Source organism: Capra hircus, chromosome 1 (assembly GCF_001704415.2).
Source record: "Capra hircus breed San Clemente chromosome 1, ASM170441v1, whole genome shotgun sequence".
NCBI lineage: Eukaryota > Metazoa > Chordata > Mammalia > Artiodactyla > Bovidae > Capra > Capra hircus.
In genome coordinates, this window is record NC_030808.1 from 124,961,354 (window position 1) to 124,980,280 (window position 18,927).

Consider the following 18,927-nt stretch of genomic DNA (forward strand, 5'->3'; position numbering starts at 1 on the left):
ACCACCTGACTTGTCTCCTGAGAAATATGTATGTAGATCAAGAAGTAACAGTTAGTACTGGACATGGAACAACAGACTGGTTCCAACTAGGGAAAGGAGTACATCGAGGCTATATATTGTCATCCTGCTTATTTAACTTATATGCAGAGTACATCATGAGAAACACTGGGCTGGATGAAGCACAAGCTTAAATAAAGGTTGCTGGGAGAAATATCTATAACCTCAGATATGTAGATGACACCAACCTTATAGCAGAAAGCCAAGAACTATAGATCCTTTTGATGAAAGTGAAAGAGGAGAGTGAAAAAGTTAAAGCTCAACATTCAGAAAACTAAGATCATGGCTTCTGGTCCCATCACTTCATGGCAAATAGATGGGGAAACAGTGCAAACAGTGACAGACTTTATTATTTTGGGCTCCAAAATCACTGCAGATGGTGACTGCAACCATGAAATTAAAAGACGCTTACTCCTTGGAAGAAAAGTTATGACCAACCTAGACAGCATATTAAAGAGCAGAGAAATTACTTTGCCAACCAAGGTCTGTCTAGTCAAAGCTGTGGTTTTTCCAGTAATCATGTATGGATGTGAGAGTTGGACTATAAAGAAAGCTGAGTGCTGAAGAATTGATGCTCTTCTCCAACTGTGGTGTTGGAGAAGACTCTTGAGAGTCCCTTGAACTGCGAGGAAATCCAACCAGTCCATCCTAAAGGAAATCAGTCCTGAATATTCATTGGAAGGACTGATGCTGAAGCTGAAACTCCAATATTTTGGCCACCTGATGTGAAGAACTGACTCATTTGAAAAGACCCTGATGCTGGGAAAGATTGAAGGTGAGAGGAGAAGGGGACAACAGAGGATGAGATGGTTGGATGGCATCACCGACTCAATGGACATGAGTTTGAGTAAACTCCGTGAGTTGGTGATGGACAGTCAGGCCTGGCGTGCTGCAGTCCATGGGGTTGCAGAGTTGGACATGAGTGAGCGACTGAACTGAACTGACTGGGTTACTAGGAGTGAGGAGTACATTTCCACCTGCTTCTTGATGCAGGAGATAATGTGGAAGAGAAGGCAACAGACAATGATTAAGGACATAAAACATGTGAGATGTACTAGATGCCTTCTGTTTCTTCCCCTAGCCACTAGCTGAATAGGAAATATTGTGGCATGTGTTTTTCTGAGTTATTTCTCCTTTTCCTGTCATCTTCCTTTCGCCTACTTATAGTAATTGGAGCAAAACCTAATGATTAGGTATTGGTATTTAGGCTACAAATCATTTTAAAATCCATCATATCACTTTATACTCAGAAGAGACCTGTGAGACAGGTGGGCAGGTACTATCCAAATCTGAAAATTGTCTTGGATGGCTGAGCCCTTGGCCAACATCACCCACTGTACATGGGTTGGTCAGAGAACAGCATTCTGGAGTGGATGGACACGTGAGGGTCTGAGAGGCATGGGCCACACTGTCACTTTATAACTCTTCATTTACTAACCAAATCTATTATTTTTAGAATGTTCTCTTTGGCCATATTTTTTCATTTTTCTTTATTAAGTTTTTAATTCTCTATCTTTGGGTCCATTTTATGTCTTTTGTCTAGATTCTTGAGGTAAAGAGTCCATTTTTTTTTCAATTTTTTTTTTTTTCTAAATAGGATGCATATAAGACCATAATGTTTCCTCTGAATAACCCTTTGGTTTTATCCCATTGATTCTGGGGGGAAAAAAAATGTTTACCTTACACTTATTTTTACATAAGCTAAAAATTCAACTTTGACTTCATCCTCAAATCCAATTTTGTTTAAGAATAAATTAAAAATCCCTAATGGATACATATATGCAACTATGCTTTTTGTTAATTTCCAGTTTTATAGCATTGTGGTCAATGGATATGTTTTGTTTGTTTGTTTGTTTGTTTTGGAGTGGTAAAGAATTTATTGAGCTATTTGATAGTAAAATATATCATTAGTTTTATTCCATGTGAGTAATTTATTTTACATCCCAGTGTTGCTGAGAAATTATGATCTCTTAAATGTTCTTAATGGACAATTGTTCCATGAAGCTAAAATTACTTCATAGAATCCTGTTAATACTATTAATATAAAGTCACAGAAAGAAAAATGGGGAATAAGATATAAAAATATAATTTAAAAACATGTTTTTATAGCTAGCGAAAGTCATTTACAAACTTTGTAAATGAAAAATAAAAAGGCAATTAAAAAACGTATTTCTTCTTTGGAGCGACCTTCTAATTATTCCAAAGTGTTAAAAGGGCAATATTAGGTGCAAGTCTCTCTTTTAAGGACCATACACATTCCAGGCCAAAGCGCAGCAAAGGAGAGTTGATACTAATACCAAAGCGTTGGTCAGCAGAGATTTGTCTCAAAGTGGGATGATAAAAGACCAGTAGCATGGACAGCCGATTTATACAAGGAATGGTCATATAAATGTAGAATCTTGGGCTTCAAGATTCTGAATCTTCACTCCAAACCTAGGGAAGCAGAATCTGTATTTAACAAGGTTCCCAGATAATCTGAATGTTCATTAATAGTCCAGTGGCATTAGGGTAAAGTTCTGAAACTTCTCTTGCCTAATGCGGACTCTTGGACCGCAGTTGACCCCACAGCCAGGTGGGGTCAAGTGGCTTCTGATGTGCCTGGTGGCGAGCAGGATAAGCTGTGAATTAAGCTTATCTGAGAGTGACAAGCAACACAGAGGGGTGAGGAGCAGAGGTAAGAGGAAGAAAAGGAAGCGGGTTCCTCTGAAGTGAGCTGTGTATGTTGCTTAGACGCAGCCACTGGGGTTCGCCCTTTTCAGAGCTCTCTGACCTGAAAGTTTGTGTTCTAGAGATTTAGAAACATTTTCTACACAGAGGAGACATCCTGAGTTCATCTTTAAACTTCATAGCTTACTTGAAAAAATGTAGGTTTTTATGATTTGAAAGTATGCTAGTGATATGTTTTAAAATTTTATTTTAGAGTAGCTGTCTGTCTAAATTTGGAAGAATATTTGAAAGTCTCTGAGTTTATCTTGTCTTTACTTTTTGAGAAAGTCAGGCTGCCTGTATTCAAAGTATCTAAATATTTCCTTTAGAACCAGTATTATTGTCTTGACCTGAACTTAAAAACAAACAAAAAAATTAATTGAGGTATTAATCTTACTGAATTAATAAAATAGTATATGGGGATGACCCAGAGAGATGTTGTGGGGAGGGAGGTGGGAGGGGGGTTCATGTTTGGGAACGCATGTAAGAAAAAAAAAATAAATAAATAAACATAAAATTAAAAAAAAAAAAAAAAAAAAAAGAAAATGACAGATACACAGAACTGTAGGATATCCAAATTTCTGTAACACTTTATGTAAAAAATTCTTTCTATAACAGCTCTGGTAGATGATCATTCATCTCACACATTTCAAATAATAGGGAACTTGTCACACTTCAAGGCAGTCACTCCATTGTAGGACAGTTCTCATATTTTGAAAAATCATGTGATGGAGAATCAGAAAACATATTAGTCCAAGTTAACTTACTCCTATCCCCAAACCACTTGCTCCAATCTAGGGGCTCAAACTAGAAAAAAAAATTCCAATCACAGGTCAGATTGAAATAGGCCTGAGCCCAGTCCCCAGGGACTTGGCACAGGATCTCATATGCTGCTGGCATCTCCCATTGTCCCAGTTATAATAAGAGAATAGAGGCTGAATCTTATTTCCAGATGACACACCTTCAGAGAACCATCAAAGTTTAGAATAGAAGGAACCCATAAGAGAGTCCTGGTCGGGGTTCAGTCAGGAAAAGAGGAATCAGCTGGCTATTAACAGAGTTTAATGCAGGAAATTGGATACACAGAAGATAGAGAGCTGCAAAAGTGAAAAGAGGGTCACTGAAGCAACGCACAGGTAGTCACTGCAGGAAGCAAGTATAACGTCTCAGACAGGAGGAGCAAAGGGAAGAGAATCTAGAAACTCCTAAGAAAGTGGCATGGAGCTGGGACCCAGCCCTCGGAGGACACTGCCTGGCTGTTGCCCCTCCTTCCTCTCGGCTAGGGGCGAGTCCCAGGAGGCTGGTCTGGAAGTGAAGGGAACAAAAAAATGAGAATATCCAGCCAGCTCAGATATATAATCTTCATCATCAGATCTCTGTTTCCCTGGGGCATCAGAAATTATATTTTTAGATTGCTTAAGATTACCTTAAAATATTCACAGATGGTCTAAATACAGGCAGAAAAGTACAGGGGCTCTGTGAAATTTTGAATCTCAGCTCTGCCACTTTCAAGGTGATCTTGAGTAAATCACTTTATTTTCTTGTTACCTGGTGATGACAATGTTCATTTAGTTATTCAACAAATACATGGAGTACCTACCACGTGCCTGCCATTGCTCTAATGGTTGGGGACCAATGAATCACTCTGCACTCAATGAGCTTTCCATTGCCATGCAGGAAGGCAGGAAATAAACCAATAAATATATAAAATGTTAGGTGGCAGTAAATAATATTTAAAAAATAGATAAAAGTAGGCAAGTAGAGAATGACAAGAGGGATATTTTTACAGAGTGCACAGCAAAGACCTGTCCAATGATGTAACATCTTCAGGAAAGGAGGGAGGCATGTCGAGGTCTGGAGAGGAACTTTTCAAAGAGCAGGAACTAGACGTGCCAGGGTCCTGCAATGGAGCCTGCTTAGCAAATTCAGTGGGTTGAAGACAGATTGTGGCAGAGGCAGCAGGGGAGACAGGGAGCCATGTAGAAAGCTGTTGCTGTCATCTAGGCAGAAAATGATGGTGGCTTGGTAGTGGGTGTTAGGTGGAGATGTTGAGAAGTGATTGCATTATGGGTAACTTTGGAAGGACAAGTCAACAACATTGCTGATATACAGAGAGAGAAGTAAAGGTTGTTCTCAGAGTCTGGGCAGCAGGAAGAATGAAGATGTTACTGAGAAGGGAAAGAGAGATGGAAGAGGTGGTAAATCATGAGAAGTCTGTTAAGAAATAATAAATCAATGAAATAAATAAGATGATAAAACTAGTGTGTTCCTTGCTTACAATAAGGTTTGGCCAATCTTAACCCCCTTGTCTTTTATTCTTTGTTACCTATTTATGTTTTCAGAATGCATTTGTGAACTATCCACACACCTCTCCCTTTTTACTCACTGCTTCTCTGTAGATCAGTATACAGTCAAAACATTTCCATGACAGGCAGAGGTCAGCTAAACCTCACCCAGAAAAACCTCCGACAGACTGCAGAATCAGCAGAGATAGATGCATTTCATTTTCAAATAAAGAGAAATATCTGATGCCAAAACGACATGCATGGCAATCCTCCTAGTTCCTCAAAGTCCTTGAAATACTTCAGTACCTAAGAGTTTCTCTGGCACTGCTTGTTTTTTAATAGAAATTCTGTGCAGAGTGAAATGTAATATTTCATAGGCATTTTTCTTTGAATTTCTGAAGAGAGACTAGAAAACTGAAGTTACCCCCAAAAAACTATATAAATGCTTACTGCATATAAATCTCTTGACAAAATTTCCTAGTTGTTTTTGTCTAAAATTTTGAAGCATAATATTAAAAGGAAATAAGTGATGCAAATGTATTAGACAAATATGTCTCAGCAATATTTTATCAAAAGCCAACCCCTCAAATAACAAACATATAAATAGAAGCATACAGTCAACATACAAAAAATATGCTTGGTTCTTTAAAATTCTTTACTGCAGATTCATTTGAAATGTCAGTATTCAGTTCACATATCTCTATACTCTTAAGAATCATCAGCATTTAATTTATGAGTGTTTTTAGTGGGAAAGATTCTGCTGTTTAAAATTCAGTGCAATCCCCTTAGTTTGAGTTGAGGAATACTTACATCTTGTGTTTTTCCCAAAGCCCTCCTATAGAGCCCTCCCAATTTCCCATAATTAATCAAATCTTTAATCAAAGGTAGGATGCAGCCCCCATCCACCTTCCCCATGCAAGCTTAGGGGCAATAACAGAGAATAGCAGAGCCCAGGGACAAATAACACATTTGTCCCGTGGTTGCTGCTCCTCTGTTCCCCTGGAACCGTGTACGTATGGCTTCTAACTATGTGTGGCTTCATGTAGCATTCGAAGCTGGGTATAATGATGGCTTTTGAAATAAACCCTACAACCAGCCAAAAAGCAGCTGAGGGCCCACTGTGGACAGGGAGCACACAAGAACAGACCAGCTTGCCTCAAGGATTGTGTGCCTTGAATGTGTTCATGAAATTACCCAGCAGTGGAAGGACAAATCCCCCAGCTTTGCCAAGGAGACACAGAGGCAAATAAGGACCTCTTTCTGTGCTTGGCAAGGAGGAGCATTGGCAGAAGCAACTGAACCCTTGTAGACATCTTAGGTTTATGACTCATGGTTGTTAATACTGAATTGCAGTATGATAGGAACTTCTCAGGCTCCTTAAGGTACACAGTGGAAAGCAAAGTTCTCAACAAATATGCCAGCATTTAAAATGCAGCAAAGTAGTTGGCACTGGCTGTGAGAGGCCTGGAACTGACTACACAGTCTTTTGTTCATGGGTTTCCAAGTATAACTTTCCTAACTCATGACCAGAAAATCATTTATCCCCAGGAAGAATCTACTTATTAATACTTTTTTTTTGGGTAAGCTTTAATCCTGTAAGTCCCATGTTTAAAGCAGGAGCAAGGTTTACCCAGGTTTCATCATTATAATTATTAGCAATTTTAACTCTCCTGACACCAAGTCCATTTTCTAACTAGGATAGCCCTGCCCTTTGACTTAGATGGGAAAGAAAATTGGTTTTGACTGGTATGTTTTTAAATTTCAGGGATAGTTGCTGTTCTCTTCTGTGGAGTCACGCAGGCACATTATACCTACAACAACCTGTCATCGGATTCCAAAATGAGGACTAAACAGGTAAAAGAAGAAACTCACTACAGGCTTTGTCTCTCTTCTCAGTGTAATGATTACGGAGCAATTCTGGAAGTGCACTCAGAAAGAATTTCATTAGCAAGGGAAGAAAGTAAGCTTAAGGCTTCATCATAGGTTGGATATTTATAGATTTTTTTTCTTCCTTCAGGATAACTATTAACAATTCTCTTGGTAAGCAAAAATATAGTTATAATACTCTTTCCCTCCTGAGAAATGTGGAACATAGACTGTCAGTCTTGAAGATGAAAGGCCCACAGTCAGTAATAATTCACAGTCACTTACATCTAAAAGCATTGTAAAGCATGTGAGATTGGGTAGTTATACAGAGAGAAGGAAATGAAGAAGAAGAAAGACAGGAATGTTTGGTCTTTAATTGGGTGCTTTTGCTTCCAAGTAAACTCAACTGCCAGTTGTCGCGTAAGCAGAATGTATCTCCCATATGCCAGGAACACATCTGTTTCAATATTTGCACATAAACACTCAAAGATTCCTTCCACCAACATTTGCTGCATAACCACTCTGTGCCAAGCACCGTGCTAAGTACTAGGAATAAAAGGGCAGATAATACATGACCCGGCCTAAAGTGGTTCATTTTCAAGTCTGTTGAGGAGGATCAAGATGTGCAATGAGCAATTAATGATCCACAGTGTGGTAAGTACTGTGATAGAAATAAGTGTAAAGGTTGTTTGAGGAAAATTCAGTAGGGCCTCCTCCCATGGTTAGGATTGGGACAGTGAAGAGAAAGTTTCCAGAGATGATAAGCCTGATCTGGAGCTTGCAATGGTGAGGGATGAGAAGGTAGTAAGAAGGACATTTGAGGCCAAGGTTGTATTAATATCATGGACAAAAGTTCTGAAACAGTTGATTGAGCACTTTAAATAGTTCCAAGTGCCTGGTGAATGGGGAAGGGCTGAAGTTATAGTGGAACATAGTATGGTAGAGACCACAGACAGAGCCAGAGACCAGCTTATGGAAGGACTTTCATACCTTATGAAGAAGTTTAGATTTTATCCTAAAGGTAATGAGGAGTGGCTTAAACAACAGAAATTTATTCTTACATCCCAGGTGGCACTGGTGGTAAAGAACCCACCTTCCAATACAGGAGACATAAGAGACACGGGTTCCATCCCTGGGTTGGGAAGCTCCCTTGGAGGAGGGCATGGCAACCCACTCCAGTGTTCTTGCCTGGAGAATCCCATGGACAGAGGAGCCGGGCAATCTATGGTCCATAGCGTCACAAAGAGTCAGACATGACTGAAGTGACTTAGCACACAGCACATGGCTCTGGAGGCTAGAAGTCTGAGATGAAAGCATAGGCAGGATTAGTTCCTTCTAAAGTTTGTGAGGAAGAACCTGTTCTAGTCCTCAGTTTTGACCTCCTGGTGATTTTCTGACAAACTTTAGTGTTCTTTGGCCTGTAGAGACGTCATCCTAATCTCTGCCTTCCTGTTCACATGACACTCTCCCTATGAGCATGTCTGTCTCTAAATTCCCCATTTTTTTATAAGGATACCAGTCATATTAGAATAGGGACCCATCCTACTCCAGTATTACCTCATCTTGGCTTAACCAATTACATTTTTTAATGACCCTATTTCCAAAATTGTCATATTTGGAGGTACTGGGTGTTAGGAATTCAACATGTGAATTTGGGAAAGCATCACTAACAGAAGTCATTGATGTATCTTAGGTAGAGTAGTTTTAGGATAATTGAAGTTTCATTTTAGAAATATCACTGTGACAGGCAGGGAGAGTGTGGATCAAGTGACACTTGTATCAGCTAGCTTTTGCTGTGTAACAAGGATCCCAGTGACATTCAACAATACACATTTATTTATCTTGCATTTACAGGGTTCAGCTCTTTTCACTGGGTTAATCTGGTTGGCTCTACTTGTCTTAACTGGGTGGATTCATTGAGTTTGGTGGGGCTCTGTTCTAGAGTAGGCTTGACTGGTGCACCATAGCCAGTCATACATGCCTATCATTCTTCTCCTGGCAGAAGAACAAACCCCAGTGTACAAGACCATTTCAAGCCTTTACTTGCATCACATTTTCTAAATATCCTATAGACAAAGGAAATCATATAGCTGAGCCCAGGGTCAGCTGTGGAGAGCCCACAGTGGAGAGCACTGTAAAATTACATGACAAGGATCATAGATACAGAAAATGTATAGAATTGGACCAAATGATTGCAATCTGTCCCCAAATGCAAATGGAGGTAAAGAGGTTCCCATACTAAGTCTAATGATGCTGAGAACATCTGAGATGATATTGGGGCAGTGGGAGTAGAAAAAGCCAAAAAGACATCTCTGCAAATGTATAATTGGCTAGGAATTCCCAACCAGTTTTCAAAGACTTACCTTCAAGTTCTGTAAAATGGCTATTGTTTTCATTCTCTTTGTCATGTCCCAAGCTCAGCTGGACCTGAACCCAGCTCCCGCCCACCCAGGGACTCTACAAGGTCACCTTTACCTCTCTGCTCATCAGAAGACTCAGAAGATACAATTGCAGAAATTTTAAGGACCCCCAATTTTTAATATTGAACACAAAAATTATACCAATACCTAGAAATGTCTAATATATAGCCTTCCATCTAGGATCCTTTTAATTATGGAGACAACTAGCATTCTCTAGAGTTTAAAGGGCAATCTCTTGAGCTGGTTTTTCCTGACCTCATATGGTTCTCTGAACATTTGTATTCTGGGCAACTGAACTCTGTTTAGGCACTTGCACTTTAAAGTCACACTATCTAGACTGCTCAGCAGAACTTCAAAGATAACTCATCTCATGGCGAGTCAGCAGCCCAGCACCTAGGAGAGACAAAGCCAAAATCAGTGCCCCACAGCCTTCTGTTCTCTTCTGAGTGGCTTGACAAGCACTCCCTGATGGGCTGCCAGCATCTTTTTTTATAGCAGCTTCCTTTAGGGAAGGAGATTTTTGAAAGTTCATTCTTCAACATCCAGATAGTTCCATCCCTCCATCTCTGTTCCCCCCATCACCTTCTTTCCTAGGTGCCTGGTTCATTGTAGGAGCTTGATGAATGCTAATTCCCTTCCCCTCCCTTCTCATACCTTTCTCACTTCTTTTATTCCAGGAACTCTCACTTTCTATTTATTTTTTCTCTCAATAGATGCATAGGTAGCATGTGTGCATATTCATACATGAATATATATGCATGCATCTACACGCATATTCCCCAATCAAGTACATAGAGTCTGGGATCACCATTTTTTAAAAAATGAGATTGAGCCCTTTAATTAACTTCACAGATCAGAAGTTTTTGGCCACATCTGCACCAACGTAGCAAGCAAAGTTTAAACTCCATGTGGGAAACCAATTACAAATTGTAAAGAAAAGCTGAAGCAGATATTATAGAGGTAGCCACTATTTCCTTTCTGAAAGGGGCAAAGGTTTAGAAGGTATTAAATGACATGGTTACAGAATACATTATCTTCCTCTGCATCTCCCTGAGTTGTGTTTATTATCAGTGGGTAAAGTGGCCCCTTTGCCTCCATCCCCAGGACTGTTTAATGGGAGTGAAGGAAGTCAATTAATGAGTCTAGGGGAAACCTCTGAAAATCAACTTTGTGTTATAAAATCCTTAGGTAATATAATTTACAAAGGAGTTTTATTCATGGGCTGTGCCTATACCAGCTAATCAAACAGCTACAACTGGAGACAAAGACTTTTGAGTATTAATATATCCTTTATAGCTTCAAGAATTAGAGCGCCTTTTTAAAAATGCAGTTTTACATTAAAATATGTTTTGTACTTGATAATGACCATCTAGATTACAGTGAATTGCTTTTCACTCCAGTCCATGAACATGTAACATCCCTGTATGTTTAGGCATAAAGCAGCTTAATAGAGACACTCTGGTGCTGCTGCTCACCATGAGGATTTTTCATAGCAAAGCATTTGGGGAAAGAGTATATGAACACTGGTGGCAATCAGTTTTCCTGGACTCAGATTGGTTTGCTTATTTCAGGGTGTTGCACATCTAGCCCTAAAGACAGACACGCACTGACTCTTGACCTAGAAACTGAGAACCTTCAGAGATATTTGATATAGACATCAGCACATGGCACTCTGTAAGCTGAGAGATTTCACCCTGAACCATCCAGAAAACTGCCAACACATCCCCTGACCCCACTCACACAAGTCTCAGCCTACCTCTCAACCTCTTCCTCCCTCATACCCTCAACCCACTAGCCAGGCCTGGGGGCTGGTAATCTGGGCCAGACCCCAGGGTGTTTCCATCAGCTGTCTCTTCCTTGCTTGAGGCTTACTTGCAAAACCATGTACTTCTTTTTTTTTTTTTTTTGCAGATTAAAGGGTATCCTTTAATTTTCCCTCCAACTTCCTATAAGGTTTTGGATTTTTTCAAAATTTGTTTTTCAAGTGTAATTGATTTACAGCGTTGTGTTAATTTCTGCTCAAAGTAATTCAGTTATACATACATATACATTCTTTTTCATATTCTTTTCCACTCTGGTTTATCACAAGTCTACCATCCCTTTTAACTAGAAATTCTCCTTCCCTTCCTGCAGTTTTCACCTAAAAATTACTCCCAACAGATACACATGAGCATATAATATTAAGTTAAATAATTAACATCTGTGATGCATCAATGGGCTTCCCAGATGGCACAGTGGTAAAGAGTTTGTCTGCCAATGCAGCAGATGCAGGAGACTCAGTTTTGATCCCTGGGTCAGGAAGATCCCTTGGAGGAGGAAATGGCAATCCACTCCAGGATATTCTTCCCTGGAAAATCCCATGGACAGAGGAGCCTGGCAGGCTACAGTCCATGTGGTCTCAAAGAGTTGGACACAACTGAGAAACATGATGCATTAACAGATACAAAGTGAAAGTGTTAGTTGCTCAGTCCTGTCAGACACTTTGCAACCCCATGAGCTGAAGCCTGCCAGGTTCCTCTGTCCATGGAATTCTCCAGGCAAGAATACTGGAGTGGATAGCCATTCCCTTCTCCAGGAGATCTTCCTGACCCAAGGATCAAAACTTAAGTCTCCTGCATTGCAAGCAGATTCTTTACCATCTGAGCCATCCGGGAAGCCCAACAGGTAAAAAAAACTACTTATTTAATTTTTACTTACTTCTTTACCTAAGAGGTGGCTCTTCTTATCATCACTGAATACCTTCATTCATTCATCTAATATTTTTTAAGAGCCTATTTTGTGCCAGCCACTCTTCAAGATGCTGGGATACAAGAGTGGATAAAAAAGAACTGCTAGTAGAGGAGCTTTAGAGTAATCAAAATAAATAACCAAAGTTTACAATGCATTCATGGTCAGTTACAAGGCAATAATAAAGCAAGAAAGGGAGGAAGGACTGTGTGTCTGGGAAGGCAGTGTTGCTATTTTAAACACTGTGGCCAAGGAAGGCCTCAAAAAGAAGATGATCCTTGAAAGAAAGAAAAGAGGGAGCTATGTGGATAAAACTGGGGACCACATACACAATGGCACCCTGGGACAGAGTGACCACTGTGGCTGAGGTGGAGTGTTGTTGTTGTTGTGTTAGTCACGTCAGTCGTGTCTGACTCTTTGTGACCCCATAGACTGTAGCCCGCCAGGCTCCTCTGTCCATGGGATTCTCCAGGCAAGAATACTGGAGGGGGTTGCCATGCCCTTTTCCAGATTAAAAGACTGGTTCCTCATTATTCCCCAAAGAAAATAGAACATGGAGAACTAAGGGACTTCAGCTCTTTTATACTTGGCAACCCAGAGGTGGAGTATACCAGGTATGTAAGACAACATCAGAGCAGGTCTTAGGGAGCATGAACGAGGTGAGAAAACATCAGAGGTTTTTAAGTTCAAGCATGGCATGATATGACTTAAATTTTTAAAAAAGGAAGGTGCCATGTGTTAGCTAGGAAGGCTGCAAAGTGGCAACATTTGAGGGCAACTGAGAATCAAGGATAGGTTTGTTATATTTGAGATGTATCAGTTCAGTTTAGTCGCTCAGTCATGTCTGACTCTTTGCGACCCCATGAATTGCAGCACGCCAGGCCTCCCTGTCCATCACCAACTCCTGGAGTCCACCCAAACTCATGTCCATCGAGTCGGTGATGCCATCCAACCATCTCATCCTCTGTCGTACCCTTTTCCTCCTGCCCCCAACCCCTCCCAGCATCAGAGTCTTTTCCAATGAGTCCGCTCTTTGCCTGAGGTGGCCACAGTATTGGAGTTTCAGCTTCAGCATCATTCCTTCCAAAGAACACCCAGGACTGATCTCCTTTAGAATGGACTGGTTGGATCTCCTTGCAGTCCAAGGGACTCTCAAGAGTCTTCTCCAACACCACAGTTCAAAAGCATCAATTCTTCGGTGCTCAGCCTTCTTCACAGTCCAAATTTCACATCCATACATGACCACAGGAAAAACCATAGCCTTGACTAGACGGGCCTTTGTAATATTAGGCCAAAAAGCAGAGATGTTGATAGTTGGAAATAAAATTCTGGAGTTCAGGAGAGAAGTCTAGGCTAGAAATGTAGAAATCACCAGGATAGAGATGATATTGAAAACATGGGGTTGGATGAGATCTCTAAGGGAAAGACAGAGGAGAAATCCAAGAACCAAGCCTTGAGGTGCTCCAGTGGTGGTAAGAAATCAGAAACCAGCAAGAGAACACTATGAGGGAGTAGCCAGTGGGGAGAAGGAAAACCAAGAAAGTATGGTGTCCTGGGCGTCAAATGAAAAGAGTGGCTCAAGAAAGAGCATAATGAATGATGCCAGATACTGCTGAAAGGGCAAGTGAGATGAAGAGCATGAACCTCATTGATATTATTGGTAAGAACCATATTGGTGGAGTGTCAAGGTAAAAGCCTGAACGTAATGGGTTCAAGAGAGCAAGGAAAGAAACAAATTGGAAACTGTGTATATAGAGTAGTTTTTCAGAAAATGGGGAACAGAGAAGTGATCACTGAAGGGAGAAGTGAGGCCAAAAGATATATCCCTTTATTTTTAGATGGGAGAAATAACAGTATTTTTGTATGCTGATGGGAATAATACAGAGTAGAAGACCTTGTGTTAGAGGGTTCACCAAGACTTATCAGTGGCAGAGGCAAATTTTAAACTTGGATTTTTTTTTTAAAGATTTATTTATTTGGCTGTGCTGGGTCTTTTTTGCTGCACACAGGCTCTCTCTAGTTGCAGAGGCTGGGAGCTACTCTTCATTGAGGTGTGCTGGTTTCTCCTTGAGATGGCTTCTGTTGTTGTGGAGCATGGGCTCTAGGGTGCGTAGTAGGGTCAGTAGTTGGGGCTCGTGGGCTTATTTGCTCTGTAGCATGTGGGATCTTCCCGGATCAGGGATCGAACCTGTGTCCCCTGCATTGGCAGGCAATTCTTAACCACTGGGCCACCAGGGAAGCCCAAACTTAGATTTTGTGACTTTGTAATTCAAATTATTTTTGCCTCTTACTAAATATTCTTTGACTAGTAGATAGGTTTAGTAGCAATTGTGGGGCTTAGCATCATTTATCCAGTAACCCTTGAGTGGATAGACAGCTGAATGAATGAATGTTTAGCTATTTTATTATATTTTCAGCTAATTAGTCATTTATCTTATATGTAATTCTATCATCTTTGAAAGTCTACCAATTTCAGTGCATTTCAGCTTTTTTTTTTTACTGAAATATAGATTGAGATGGACATAGACATTTTTGTTCATTTATTTTTGAAAAGCCAGATTCTTTGCCTAGCCTTTATAGACAAACAGTGACATCTTCATTACAGCACATTCTTTCCAGATGCTTATTTCATTTCCACTCCCTCCAGATGATATTTCAATCACCAATTGAATAGAAAAGTAGTAACGCAAATCCAAATTTAAATTTCCAATTAAAAGAAAAATGACAATGGGAGCCAAATTAGACATGCTATGCATGACTTTGTAGGAAAATTCAAGGAAAATAACAGGAATGTGGGGAAAACAAGATGATATGGTAAAAAAGAACACTTAACCAAGAGGCCAGAAAGCTAGAGTTTGTCTAGAAAACAAGACAAGTTTTACCCTTGTCTCTACAACTAATGACGGGGTCTTAGATAATTAATTTAACACCTATGAGCTTCAGTTTTCTCATTTGTAAAGTGAAGATTGAACTCTATGACTGAGTTTTAAGGATGATGCTGTAAACCTAATAACTCTCTGACCTGACAAAGAGCATAAAATATGCATCTGATTCCCACTTCCAGACTAGGATTGGGCAGTGATCACTTGATTACAGGGTACTTCATATAGATAAGAGAATCAATCAGTGTGTCATTGCTCTGGCCAACAAGTCACTGGGTAACCATTTTAATAAGTTGTCAAATCGAATCCAAGGGTGAAGCAATCAAACACCAAAGTCCCTGATTTATCCTAGGGTGAAATGTTTCACTGAAGCCTAGATAGTTTTCCTGGAAAAATTCTCTGTTCCTACAGGAGTTATTGTAATGGGTTCTTCAAAGAATGCCTGCATGCTTGGGGTGGAGAGGACAGAGTTTACATTGCTACCACTCAGTCTCAGAGTCTGACTAAAGGGCTTCTCGGCTTTCCATTTCAAGCATGGATTGGATGTGGGCTAAGCGCCACATGCTTCAGTGACAGGCACAGTGCTAGAATCCAGGGAGACAGGGGCAGTAAGACACGGTTCTCACCCTTAGTAGCGGTAGTAGTGTTAGTCACTCAGTTGTGTCCAACTCTGTGACCCCATGGACTGTAGCCCACAGACTCCTCTGTCCATGGGGTTCTCCAGGCAAGAATACTGGAATGGGTTGCCATTTCCTTCTCCATGGGGATCTTCCTGACCTGGGGATCAAACCCAGGTCTCCTGCATTGCAGGCAGAATGTTTACAATCTGAGCTATAGGAAGTCCTGGTTCTCACCCTTAGGAGTTCCTAATATAGCAGGAAGCACATACATGCACACAAATGCACAAACAAGAATCACAGACTTTAACACAGAGGGATGACCAATGTGTCATGAGAACCAGAGGACTGAATTGCTTTCTGGAGGCAAGGTGTTCATGGAAAGCTGATTGTGGGTTAGATGTTTTAGAGAAGGGTGTAAGGATAATTAGGAGATTATCATTCAGATTTCATGGGAAATGAAAGTAAAAAGAGTATGCAAAATCATAAAACTAAGAGTGAGCTTGATAAGTCTCAGAGGCAAAGAGATGGCACACTCTGCCCCAGCTCAGGTTGCCTTGGGGAAGTAGACAGGGTTGGGTTTGGCCTGCTGGTATATGTTGTGGAACAGGAAAAGAAACGGTGTGGGAGAGAGTTCAAGATTAAAATGAAAAGTGACATTTCATTGGTGGGCATTTCATTGGTGGACATTTCAATGTCTCACTCTGCTGCATTTAGGAAAACTGTCTTCATACTTGCTTAGACTTTTTTGACGTAGAGATGATGATGATAATCATTACAAAGATAATGAAGATAGCACCATGGAGGAAATGACGTCAACCTATGACATCAGTCTCCCTGTTCACCACATTTCCTTTTGATAAACACTTACATATGTAACATCTAAATTTATCTTAACCTTCTCTGGCTCTAGATATATTTTTGTCTTGCTAATCTCTTACGAAGTTGTGGTCTATGTGAAAAGTTTCTGGAAATTTACCGTTTGGTTTTGTCATGAACTTACGAGTTGCTGATTAAATAAATAGCTGAATGAATGAATTATAACCATTCATATTCCAAGATTAAAAATAGGGAAAATAATATCTGTTAATTAATGGTTTATTTAATCCTGATCTGATGCATTAGTTTAAATGTCATGAGTTGGATGTACAAAGCAAATGTCTAAGGTAATCTTGAGATATTGAAAGAAAGATCAAGTATAATTCCATTGCTTGTGTGAGTTTCCTACAGTGTGCTTCTGCCTTATTGATTTGCATTACAGTGGTTTTTGATTATGGTTTTGTGCAATTTTTCTCCATCACTTCTAACAAAAGCAGGCACGTCCCATCCCAGTTACCTGTTTGAGGCACAGTGCAGAGAGAAAGTCGTGGGCAACAATGCCCAAGTCTCCCTGGCTTCTGAGAAGTAAGATTAAAGATATCTTTATAAAGCATAGAATTGCCATTTTTTAAAAACTCTAATTACATTTCTTTTGTCAAGATTTCTACCACTTTTCTTCTCCCCTTCATTCAAAGTACATTTAAAAATACCATCCTAGAAGGGTTGAATTCATAAATGATGGCAAAGTGTTTAACTTTCTCCTTAGCTAAGCTGGTGATTCTTTTCAATGAAACTCATTATATTGAATAAAGGACATTTAGTAGTTCAGCTAATAAGTGTTCTTTTAAATGCTAATGAGAGTAGAGCTCCCACATCATGGCAAGAACACACTGTACTTTCAGTGCCCAGAAAGAATTAATGTCTGTGAACCCCTAGTTAAGAAACCTTATGCCACAAACAACTTGGATAATAGTAGGGGCCAAAAATGACCATTAGGCACCCTCAGTAGTAGATGTCTCCTATATGCCAGGTACTGGGGCCCAAGGAGAAATAAAGCCAAGTTAGATGTGAGATGCACTTTCCCTTGAAAATGTTTCATGTAAATTTTTTTCTCTGATAAAGATATAATGGTACCATGTCTTCTTGATTAAATTTTAGTTCTTTTTACTTTTTTAACTACACATCTGTGTTTGTTTATCATAGTATATAATTGCAGTAGAAATTTTTAAGTCATAAAATCCAACAAGTTCAGAGAAGGGTGGGACAATAAAGATAAACATTTAAACCCAGATATTGGAAGAAACTGAAGCCCAAAGAAGTTCAGTGACCTGAGGGGTAGAGTCAGTTCTTCAACCCAGGGGCCAATCTGAACGTAGATCAAAGCTCAAGGGATATGCTAAAAATACACAGTACCCACCTCCAAAAAGCAACTTTTGGAGTATTAGTTATCTATTGCCGTGTAACAAATTACCCCAAAATTTACCAATTAAAACAACAAACTTGTACTATTTCATACTGTTTTTGGAGGAACAAAGTCTAGGAGCATTAGCTCAGGGTCTCACATAAGGTTGCAGACAAGCTCTTGGCCATGGCTGCAGTGTGTGAAGACTCAGCTGGGTGTGGAGGATCCACTTCAACATGGCTCACTCATACAGCTGTTGGCAGAAAATGTCAGTTCTTTACCATGTGTCTTTCCTTGTGGCTCAGCTGGCAAAGAATCTGCCCTCAATGCGGGGGACCTGGGTTCAATCCCTGGATTGGGAAGATCCCCTGGAGAAGGGAAAGGCTACCTACTCCAGTATTCTGGCTTGGAGAATTCCTTGGACTGTATAGTTCCTGGAGTCACAAAGAATCAGACACGACTGAGAGACTTTTACTTGACCATGTGTCTTCCATAGGGCTGCTAGAGAGTCTTCATTGTGTGAAAGTAAGTTTCCCCCAAAGCAAGTGAAACCAGTGAGAGAGAGCAAGAAGAAAAGAGCAATGCCTTTTATTAACTAGTCTCTGAAGTCACTCACTGTCACTTCTGCCATATTCTATTTTTAAAAAGCAAGTCACTAAGACCAGTCCTCACCTAATGGGAGGAAATAAACCCCTAAATAAATATATTATTTTAAAATAATTTAAATCATTTATTTAAATAAATAGATAAACTTTTGAAAGGAGGAGTATCAAAAATTGTGAAAAATTACTTTAAACCTACCATGGAACCTAATGCCATTTTGGGAAGTAATTTTTGGAAGTAATGGTTTCAATTTCTAAAATGATTGAATATTTAGGTTTTCTACTTCTTCAGTCAACTTTACTTTCTTAGTAAACCACCTATTCTCTCCAGAGTTTCAAAAAATTTTAACAACAATAATTATTGAGCACATACTATTACCAGGCATTCAGCTCAGTTCAGTTGCTCAGTCGTGTCCGACTCTTTGCAAACCCATGGATCGCAGCACGCCAGGCCTCCCTGTCCATCACCAACTCCCGGAGTTCACTCAAACTCACGTCCATCGAGTCGATGATACCATCCATACCTCTCATCCTCTCATCTCCT

At 40.0% G+C, this 18,927-nt stretch overlaps 1 protein-coding gene across 1 annotated transcript in view; it reads left to right on the top strand.

Moving 5' to 3' along the window:
• Positions 1 to 18,927, top strand: part of SLC9A9 (solute carrier family 9 member A9) — a 651,206-nt gene that overhangs the window by 332,175 nt on the left and 300,104 nt on the right. The window contains exon 9 of the mRNA XM_005675475.2: positions 6,814 to 6,902. Within this exon, the coding sequence (XP_005675532.2) occupies positions 6,814 to 6,902 (89 nt within the window). The remainder of the gene's footprint in view (positions 1 to 6,813; positions 6,903 to 18,927) is intronic.